Below are 11928 nucleotides of genomic sequence, written 5' to 3' on the forward strand. Positions count from 1 at the left end.
TTTTCATTCAAAATAATAATACATATTAAAAAACCACAAATAAAAAAAAAATTATATAACAAAAAATAGAATTTTATATATTAACAGTATATATATATATATATATTAATATTTAACCAAATAATAAATCAGTTATAATACCAACAAAAGAAAAAGTTGTTAAACATCCTAATAGAACATAAGTTGTTTCTACATGATATTTTTGAAGAATATATGGATATACATGAATTCTAATTTTCATTATTTCTATTTTGTCTGACATGTTTTTATTTAAATCTTTATCATTACTATCAATTATTTCGTTTAATTCCTAAAAAAAAAAATATATATATATATATATCAATATAAAATGAAACAAAATAAAATAATGATATATGTTAATTATATTAAATTTGTAAATATTTTTTTTCATACAAATATTACATAAATAATAAAAGTACAGTGCATGTTAACGTAATTGATAAATATATATATATATATATGTAAAATTAAAAAAAAATATATAAGACTACATGAATATATAAATATTTTTACCTTATAATCTATAGATTCATGATCAGGAATAGAATTAATATTCGATTTCCTTAAAGTAAGTCCTTTGAAATTATTTGAATTATTCTTCCCTGCAGTGATAATTTTTTTAATTATTCCATTAGAATTAGTAAAATTTCTAGAAAATGCACGATTTGGTAGTTCATTTGATTCTGATTCAGATAAATTAAAAGAAATTTTTTTTTTTTTTTCATTTTTTATATTATCAGATTTATCTTGTATAATTTTATATGTTTGTTCCATATTTATAGTTGTTTTGGTACTTTCATCATTTTCTTTTGTATTTTTTTTTTTATCTACATCTTCTTCATTTCTTTCTAACGGATTTCCAAATAAAAATACTGAACATAAGTGATCCATATTTGTTTTATTATCTACCATAATATTATTTGAAAAAATATGATCATATTTTTTGTTGTCTAAAATTTTACTTTTATGAAAAGAATTATAATAATATTTCACAGGGCTTTTATTATCTATAATTTTAAAATTTCGTATATCTACACAATCTATAATATCATTATCATTATTAACATCATTTTCAGAATTCTCAGAATGCATTTTATTTGCCAATTCTGTATATACTTTTTCAATTGTTTTTATTACATCGGATTTTTCAATTTCTTCTGATGAATAATCCTCTAAAATATCATTTTGTTCTTTATCATTTAATTTTGTATTTTCATTAGATTTTATTTGTATATTATTTGTTTGTGTATTCATATTATAACAATCTTTATTTTCAGAATTGATATCTTCATTTTTATGTAAATCTATATTATTATTTATATTATTAATATTTCCTAAATAATTTTCATTTTTATTTGTTTCATAATCTAATTCGAATTTATTTATATCATTTGCCAAATCTGACAAGTCATCAAATTTGTAATTGGTTTTATGTTTAATAATTTCTCTGGTTTTAGGATATTGTGTTTTATTCAATGAAAGATTCTTTTCATTTTTGTATATATTTTCATTTGTATTACTTATATTATTAATTGTTGGTATTTGTAATTTTATATTAGATTGAACATTTTTATTTTCGTTTATGGTCATATTTTCTTTTTTTATTTGATAATCATTTTGATTTGATGTATTTAAAATAATAGGATCAATATTATCATAATTCTTATATATAATAGATTCTTTACTTATTTTTCTTAGAAATTCGTTAATTTGTTCTTTATGTATTGCTTCTTTACTATCTCCCATTATCATATCACCATTTGCATGAAATGATGATTTTAATTTTTTCCTTTGTCTAACAAATAATGTATTTTTTTCATATTTCTTAAGATCATTATTGTTCAGAATATCATTTTCCACATTTTCATTAGAAATATTTATTACATTCTTTTGCATTCGGTTCATCATATCATCCTTTTGTGGTACTATTATTTCACATGATGAGCATTTTTTCTTATTAAAATCGTGTAAATGTGAGATATTATTTGTATCGTTATTTTCCTCCCTTAGGAAATTTGATAAATTATATGAGTTCATATTTTCATTTTTTGATATTACTTTTGAACACATATCTTCTGGTGAAGAAGAAAAGATTCTTTTATGATACAAGTCCATTTGTGAATGATACTTTGAATTTAATAAACATATATTTTCATCACCATCATTATTATTATTATTATTATTATTATTATTGTTTAGGGTTAGATTATCTTTACAAGAATTATATTTTTTTACATATACATCATTTTTATCACTTGAATCTTTTATGTTAATTAAATATTTATCTTGTTTATCAATATTTAGATTATATAAAATATCGTTTTTAATTGAATAGTTATATTTATCATTTTCATCATTCAAATTATTATTATCCTCATCATCTAAAGTTTCTGTAATTAATGTTTTATCATTTGAATCATTATTAATTGTATTAAAAATGAAAACAGGATTATCCAAATCATTTTTAACATTTAATTTTTCTTTTTCAATTGTAATATTATCACATTGATTATTTTCATTTATATCTTTACTATTTAGAGCTTCTATGTCTTTTATTAAATTATTATATTTATTTGAATTTTCTATTACCTTTGACATAGAACTCTTATAATGTGATTTTAATTTTTCTCGTTGTCTTTTATAAATTTGTTCATGGTTTTCAAAACTTCTGTTTTTTTTAAGTAATTCTTCTTCATGAGTTGTCATGTTATTTAATCTGTTAATTTTGAAATTTACAAATGAATCACTAAAATTCCTTTCATATTCTGTAAAATTAAGAACTTTTGTAATAACTTTATTTTCTGAGTAATCAATTTCATTTTTTTTCTCCTTTATAACTGAAATTTTTGGAACATTCAAAAAATTTACTTCTTGATTCTTTTCTTTTCTTTCTTCCAATATTATATTTTTTAAATCATTATTATTTTCATTAATCACTTTTATGTTATTTGAGTAAATTATTTCAGGTTGATTTTGAAAAGATATTTTATCACTATTATATACATTTTGTTCTTTTTTGACGTCATCTAAGAATAGTACCGTACTTTGTTCATCTTTTTTCGTATTCTCATTATATTCATTATTTTTGCTATTATGATTATTATCATTTTTTTCAATGTTATTTTTTTTTGGATCATCAAACTTTTTGTCCTCTTCTAATTCATCCATAAAAGTTACCCCTTTTTTTTTCACCTTTTTCTTATTTTCATTATTTGAATTCTCATTAAATATTTTGACATCATCTGAAAACATTAATTTTTTTTTTGTATTTTTATCCTTTCTGTTATCATCCCATTTTTTATTTTGTAAAGATATATTTTTGTTTTCTAATTGGATATTTTCTTCATCCATTATTTTTGATTCATTTGAAAAAGTTATTTCATTTAACATTTTTTCATTTATATATGTGTCCATAACATTGCTTGTATGTTTTTTTTTCACATTTGAATTATTTTCTTCGCAATATTCTTCAAGTATATCTGAAAACATAACTCCTTTTTTTTTCTTTTTTTTCATATTTTTTAAATTTTCTTCATTATTAATATTATCATCCGTAGGAACATTTGTTTTCATAATTTCAGAATTATTCAAATTAATATTTTTATCCACATATGAAAAATCATTATTATCATTTTTATAATTTTTATCATTATCATACATATTGTCATGTATTGATAATGTATTAGTCGATGAGTTTTGGGAACATTGACTTATCTGATTATCTTCATTTGAGGAATAACTTTTAAGTCTATACTCACCATTTACATATTTAAAATAAGAACTTGTATTAAGTGAATCATTTATTGAATCTTTTGAATTAACATAATTATCTAAAGATGTTGTACTATTATACTGTTTATATCTTTCGTTGTGATTTAATTTTTTTTGATTTGATTCGTTGTGATTTAATTTTTTTTGATTTGATTCGTTGTGATTTAATTTTTTTTGATTTGATTCGTTTTGATTTAATTCCTTTTCATTTTCACTTTCTTCCTTTTTCACATTTTCATTATTAACATCAAAATGAACAATTATATTTCCCAATGCTTTTCTAATATCTGAACTAGAAGAATAAACCGTTTTTTTACGATTAATAATAGTATATTTTCTGAGAGGATTTTTGGATATATATTTATTACTTTCACATGCAGATATATAAGCAAATGCGGGTGATAAGAAATTACAAAAAAGACCACAGATTAAACTTATATAATTAAAAGTGTCTGAAAATATTAAACCATTAGAAAATATCCATGCAAACAAAAAAGGAGCTACACAACCAAAAAAAAAGGCTAAATTATCGGAACATATATCCAGATTCATTAAATCATATCGCATCGATATTGAACCTGTAATAACTTTAGGAGCTACAGCAACAAAGTTAAAGATGTACAAAATAGATGTATTAATTTTCTGAAAGGAATTATTCAAACAAAATATTAACCCAAATATAAAATAAAATATACTAGTAAAAATGCTACTAAACCATATAGCTTTAGAAACATTAACTTCATCTGTTATTTCATTTCCCCATGATGGTATATTACTAACAAATCCGTAAGAATCAATAAAATTTGCAAACGTTTTTCCCATACAGTATGTTTTTATTCCTTCAATTTTACTTATCATATAATATAAATTTTTCAAAAATATCTTATTATTATTATTGTTATTATTATTATTATTATTGTTATTATTATTATTATTATTGTTATTATCTTCAGGTTTTGTTTTCATTTCCTCCTTTTTATCATACTGCAGATAATTTTTTTCCTCTTTAAATACTGTATTCCTCCTACTATTGACATCGTTAATTTTATACTTGTGACACAACACATTTTCATTATTTTTTGGATTGAATATTTGATATATGGTAAAAAAATAAGGGTTTCTAGGAAAATAATTTATTTTTATATTATTTGAACAGCGTGATAAAATGATATAATAAATGCTATAACGAAATATATATATCTTTTCTTTATATAAATGTGAAGGAATTTGGTAGAAAAATGGACACTTTTTTATATATTCCATATTATTATATTCATGTATATTTTTTTTTGTAGACATTTTAAATATGTTTTCTGTTTTTCTTTGTATGCTTTCTTTTATTTCAGTAGTTTCATAAAGATTATCTTTTCTATAAGGAAGTTCTGAAAGATAATCATTGGATATATTTTTTTTTTGTTCGGTTATACATTTCAATATTGGATAATCATGAAAAGATGGATTTTTATGTAGTTGTAATTTCTTTTTAAAATTATTAAGTTCATTATAACTATGATAATTTTTTATTAAATCTATTTCATAATGGGTTCTATTTAATATAAATTTATGGTATATATTCAAGTTTCTAATAGATGAAATAGGGGAAGGGTCTATATAATTTTGAGATAGTAAATAAATGGTTGAAGAAACAGATAAATACAAAAATGAACTCATAAATATCATAAAAACAACATATTGATAATTTATTGTTTCTTCTAATCCTTTTGAGGATAAATGAATACATATAATTGCATTAATAAGATAGCCAATAGTAAAACCTGATATCATTATTCTTTCATACCCTCCTGTACTTGTATAATAATATCCATTAAACATAGCATCTAAAAGATTTAAAGAACACTTTGTTATCTTTATTTGTGGATATATTTGAAATAATATAGTATATCCATATAATTTAATAATAAATATATCAATTATTTTCGATATGACTAGTATTCCACAAATATTGTTGCATATATTTCCTAAATGGTATAAAAAAGAAACAAATTTATATTTCTCATTAGACATAAAATATTTTATAACTGCACTATATTCAATTCTTTGTTCAAAGTTTTTGTTTTTTGGTATCATAGTCATAGCCCTTAAAATCATTAAGCTGCAAAAAACAGCTACCGAACACACGAACACATTCCCAAATATTACTGGGATCCATCCTACTTCATCTATTAAACTTGGAATATCAAATAGACCTACAGAAACGAACAAAAGGAAATAACAAATTAATATAAAAATAAATAAATAAATATAAATAAATATATATATATTTTGTACATGTTGTTTCTTTAATAATTTTAAACATTAGATTCAATTGTTAAAAAGGAAACTTAAAGTAATAAACATTTATATAACAATATATTCATGTGACTAATTTGTAATTTCTATTCAAACATTTTATTTTATTTTATTTTATTTTTTTACAAATTAAATTTATTAAATGGTAAATGTATTATTTTTATCTTTTACTTATTATATAAATAAATATACATTTATATATTTATAATCTATATAATTATACCTGAACCAATACTTTGATTAAATAAATATATAAAGGAAGCAAAAGGTCCAATAGTTTTTGTGTATTTCCATGTTATGGTACGAAATCTTTTTCTACTTCTTACAAATTTTTGTTTGTTATTTTTTTTATTATAATTTGAAAACCCTATGTTAGATAACCATTTTAGATTCATCTTCATAAAAAAAAAAAAAAAAAAAAAAAAAGAAGAAAAAAGAAAAAAGAAAAAAGAAAATGTTCAAAAAAACAAGCCAAAGTCACTTAAAAAAATATGTGATGTTATTCATTATGTATAGAAGTAATTTTTGTGTAATATATAACTTGAACATATAGAAAAACTTGTTATGTATTCATAAAAAAAAAAAAAAAAAGAAATATATATATATATATTAACATATTAATATATTGATATATTAACTTATACATATATATTTCCCAAATCTGGTAAACACAAAATCTATAGGTTTTTGTGTGCGTGCAATAATTATTACATAACAATATACACACTATTGATTAAAGAGAAAATGAATAAATATATAATTTGATTACATATTTATAGATTTATAAATTTTATAATATATATGATTTTTTTTTTTTTTTTTTTTTTTTTTTTTTTTTTTAATAACTTTTGAATTTTACTGAATTTTTTAATATCTACACAATCGTTTTAATTATACATAAAAAATATATGAAATTAATATATATATATATTGTAACATATGTGCTTGTTTTATAATTATATAAAACATACAAATGTTTATATATGAACACGTTATAAACATTCATAAAAAAAAGTACATTTTTTATAAAAGAAAAATATTTAAAAATGTTTTTATAATCTTTAATTTCTTATTTTGGTTTATTATATATATTTATTATTTTATTTAATACTTCCTTCTCATTTATTTATTTTTTATTTTGTAAGAAGGAATTATTATATTCAAGGACATTTAAAATATAAAAACATTACATTATATTAAAAAAAAAAAAAAAAAAAAAAAAAAAAAAAAAGGAAATAATTAAATATATAAATAAATGAATAAAACCTGAAAATGTTCCTTAATTCAATTATAATTTTATAGTTACATATGATTATTAAAGATAGAGCAAATATGTTCTAATAAAAAAAATGATCATAACATTTTCCTCTTTTATGGGAAAAAAATTTATTTCACACAAGCTCTATATTATTTTTAATAAATTGCTGCAATTTCTTCAGTACCATTAGTTTAATATACAGTATAAAAAAAAAAAAAAAAAAATAAAAAATAAAAAATAAAAAAATAAAAAATAAAAAAATAAAAAAATAAAAAAATAAAAATGTTTATTGTTATATTAAATAAATAATTCAGAAAATCAATTACAAAATGAAAAAAAAATAAAATATATATATATATATATATATATGTTATATTTGGCCTTAATTTTTTTATTCAAATATATTAAAACAATGTGTAAATAAATAAATCAATATATATATATATATATATATATCATTATGGATATTAAAAAAAATGTATGTTAAAAAATATTCTAAGGGAAAAAAAAAAAAAAATAGAGGAGCACTAAATTATTTTTATTTCGAATTAATGAAGACAAATTTTTTTTCTTTTTTTTTCCATTTTTCAACAATAAAAAATAATGTGATTTAAAATAGAGAAAAAATGAAAAACAAATTAAACAAGCAATATAATATAATATAATATAATAAATAATAATTCGTTTTGTTATTTTAAAATTTTATATAATATTAGAAATTTTTATTGTTTTTTTTTTTAAATATATAAAAAACATTTTTTATAATATAAATATATATATATATATATATATATATATATATAATATTTAAGGAAATATTAAAAGTGGGTTCATATATACATCATATTGTGTAATTAAAGTAATATTTTTATATTCAGTCAAAAAATAAATATATGTTATAATAAAATACTTAAGTGAAAAAATAGGTAAATATAATACATATAATATATTTTTATTTATTTTATATTATTATAATAAGGAAATTATATTTTATATGGTTTCAATTTTTTTTTTCTTTTTTTTTTTAAATAAGAGGAATATTTTATTTATATATTTTATTTTAATAAACATATTATATTCTAATATAAAAAATAATTTTTTTTATATAAATTCCCTGGAGGTAGTAGGAAGATTATTTAATGTATTATATATTATATATATTATAAAATATTCATATTCAAATTAAATATATAGTACCATTATATTTAAAAAAAATAAAGTAAATAAATATATTATATATATATATATATATATATATATATATATATATTATATATTTATTTAGTTTATTTTTTTTATATCATTAAAAAAGAATAAGAAATATGAATAAAATTATACATAATATTTTTTGTAGACTTTTTCGATTTTTTATTTTTTCAATATATTTATAATATAAAAATAAACATTTGTGATTTTATTTTTTTTTAATTACTTTATAATATTTTACTTTTTTGGTTATATATAACGATTATTTTAAAATGTTTTTAATTATATGATAAAAAAAAAAAAAAAAAAAAAAAATTTATATATCTATATCTTTATATATATGTTTCCTTTTTTTTTTTTTTTTTTTTTTTTTTTTTTTGTTTATAAATTTATGAATGGTTCATAATATTATTTTTTTATTTCCTATAATTTAATTTCATTTTACTTAATTTTTTATAAAATGTCATATATGTTATACCATTTACATAGCGGCTGGGACGTTGACCAAGCTATATTAAGCGAAGAAGAAAGATTAGTTTGTATTCGTTTTGGTCATGATTATGACCCAGATTGTATGAAAATGGATGAGTTATTATTTAAAGTAGTAGAAGACATAAAAAATTTTTGTGTTATTTATTTAGTAGATATTACAGAAGTTCCTGACTTTAATACTATGTATGAATTATATGATCCTGTTTCTGTTATGTTTTTTTATCGAAACAAACATATGATGATTGATCTAGGTACTGGAAATAATAATAAAATTAATTGGCCTATGAATAATAAACAAGAATTTATTGATATCGTAGAAACAATTTTTAGAGGTGCAAGAAAAGGAAGAGGTTTAGTTATATCCCCAAAAGATTATTCAACCAAATATAAGTACTGAATTATTATAATGTTGAAAAGTATAGATACATATATATATATATATATATATATATATATATGTATAGTTGTCAATATATGCTATTTTATTATTTATTATTTATTATTATTTTTTATTTTATTTTATTTTATTTTTTTTTGTTTTATTGAAATATAAAAATAATGTTATATCATAATGAAAACATCTATTTTTTATATGGGATATACTGATTTAATATGTAATTCACTCAAATTAAAATGTTATGTTTTTTTTTTTTTTTTCATTTTAAAAAAAAAATATATATATATATATATATATATATATATATGTATAACCTTTTGGAAAAACATAACCATATAACAAATTAATATTTTAAAAATAAAAAATATTCATATATATATTTTTTTGTAAAAATAAATTTATTTGTTCTTGTGTTAAAAAAAAAAAAAAAAAATATATAAAAGAATTAATAATTTAAATGTAAAAATTTTGCATTTCTTTTTATATTTATTCTTATAGGAATTTTATTTTTTTACACATCTATAACACAAAAAAATTTCAACAAATATTATAACAAATGTATACACAAAAAAAAAAAAAAAAAAAAAAAAAATGATGCATAGGAATAATAAATTAATATGAAACCATAAATGATAACAATTTAAAATTTTAAGGGAAATGAATATTGACAAAATTAATAAGGAAGAATAATAAAAAAAAAAATAAATAAAAAGTAAATATTCTTGGTAAAAATTATTACATTATTCATTTTACATGAGTAAAAAAATATATATACATAAATATAAATAAATATATATATATATATATATATATATATATGTTGTTATAGAGATAATACACATGGTATAAAAAATTATAACTTTGTACTATGAAAAAAATTAATTTAAAGATTACAAACGAAAAAAAGAAATATATATATATATATAATTATTTATTTATGAATTTTTTTTTTATGAATCCATTTTTATGTTTAATATTATGTTTTACACATTTTTGAGGTTGCAAAAAAAAAAAAAAAAATAAAATAAAATAAAAAAAAAAATAAATAATTTCGACAAGTTTTATAAAGATTATTCCGTTTTATTAAGAAAATAAAAGTCTGCAATTTGAAATAACAGGTTCTTATTTACAGGTATATTATGTCGTATATATGATTTATTTAGTTTAATAACTTCATAAAAAATGATACACACATTTTCATTTTCCTCCATAATATTTTTTTTAAAGAGAACAGAATTAGGATATATACTAACAACTTGATTTAATTTTATAATTTTGAGTTCAGTTTTATTAACAGGTAAAGCAGCATTAGTAAAAAATGCACTGACAATACTTTTTTTAATATTATTTATGGATTCATGATTTTCAATACCACAAGTTGTAATGGGTATATCAATTTTTTCACATATACTTAATAGTTGTGTTTTTACATCTTTAACTTTAATAAGTGTATGATATTGTAAAAAATGATCATAACAAAAGGAGGTAGAGAAATTATTTTCTTCACATTGTTTGTAAATATTTAAAAAGAGTAAGAAATCACCTCCACCTTCAATAATAAACATTTTTTTAATATTTTCTGCTTCTTTTTCTTTACCCTTTTGAACATAAAAAATATTATTAGCATGTGTTAACATGGATGCAACATTTAATATTTCATCAACACAATTATATTTTTCTGCAGCGGATAAAATCATTTTACTTGATTTTACATCTGTTGGAAATTCTGCCATTTTGCGTCCTGTCCTAGTCAAATTTCCTTCATCATTTAAAGCACCTAAAGAATATAAAAGTTCTAATCCTTTAATAATAACAATTGGAGAAGGAGGATCTAAAAAATCAAAATTAATAATATCATCCATACCTAAACTTTTTAATAACAATATCATACTACTAATTTCACATCTTTGTATTTCAGGAATTGAATTATCACTTAAATCAATAAATGATTTTTTTGTAAATAATCGAAAACATTTCCCATCTCTTTTTCTTCCTGCTCTACCTGTCCTTTGATTCACTGATGCTTTAGAACATGGTAGAGTAACTAAAGATTCTATACCTGAATTCGGGTTATATATTTTTTGTTTACATAAACCTGAATCAATAACATATACAATATTGTCTATAGTTATACTCGTTTCACAAATATTTGTTGATAAAATAATTTTCCTTCTTATTTTATTATTCGTATTTATTCTTTTAAGTTCTTCTATTTCTTCGTTAATATTTCTTTTATTCTTACTTTGTGACACATTCATTTTGGAATTATTACCTACATTATTTTTATCATTTTTATCATTATTTTTTTCATTTTTTTCATTTTTATAATTTTTATCATTTTTATCATTTTTTTCATTTTTATCATTTTTTTCATTTTCACCATTTTCATCATTTTCATCATCTTTATGGTTTTTATTCCTTTCATCCTTCTTATCATTAATATCTTCTAAAAACTTCATATTGTCTTCTTCAG

General features: G+C 18.6%; 3 protein-coding genes across 3 annotated transcripts in view; 1 reads left to right on the top strand and 2 right to left on the bottom strand.

Moving 5' to 3' along the window:
* Positions 1 to 112: 112 nt before the first annotated feature.
* Positions 113 to 6497, bottom strand: PF3D7_1231400 (amino acid transporter, putative; the record flags this gene model as incomplete). The annotated part of the gene is made up of 3 exons (XM_001350673.2): positions 113 to 310; positions 535 to 5999; positions 6326 to 6497. 3 exons carry the CDS (start codon positions 6495 to 6497, stop codon positions 113 to 115), a joined length of 5835 nt encoding a protein of 1944 aa, XP_001350709.2.
* A 2538-nt stretch (positions 6498 to 9035) lies between these two features.
* PF3D7_1231500 (mitosis protein dim1, putative) lies at positions 9036 to 9455 on the top strand (the record flags this gene model as incomplete). Its single annotated transcript, XM_001350674.1, has 1 exon — positions 9036 to 9455. The coding sequence occupies one exon, from the start codon at positions 9036 to 9038 to the stop codon at positions 9453 to 9455; it is 420 nt and encodes a 139-aa protein (XP_001350710.1).
* A 1070-nt stretch (positions 9456 to 10525) lies between these two features.
* Positions 10526 to 11928, bottom strand: part of PF3D7_1231600 (pre-mRNA-splicing factor ATP-dependent RNA helicase PRP2, putative) — a gene marked incomplete at both ends in the record, with an annotated part of 3507 nt that continues 2104 nt past the window's right edge. The window contains one exon of the mRNA XM_001350675.1: positions 10526 to 11928. This exon is cut by the window's right edge and continues 2104 nt beyond it. Coding sequence (XP_001350711.1) covers positions 10526 to 11928 — 1403 coding nt within the window.

Source organism: Plasmodium falciparum (assembly GCF_000002765.6).
Source record: "Plasmodium falciparum 3D7 genome assembly, chromosome: 12".
NCBI lineage: Eukaryota > Apicomplexa > Aconoidasida > Haemosporida > Plasmodiidae > Plasmodium > Plasmodium falciparum.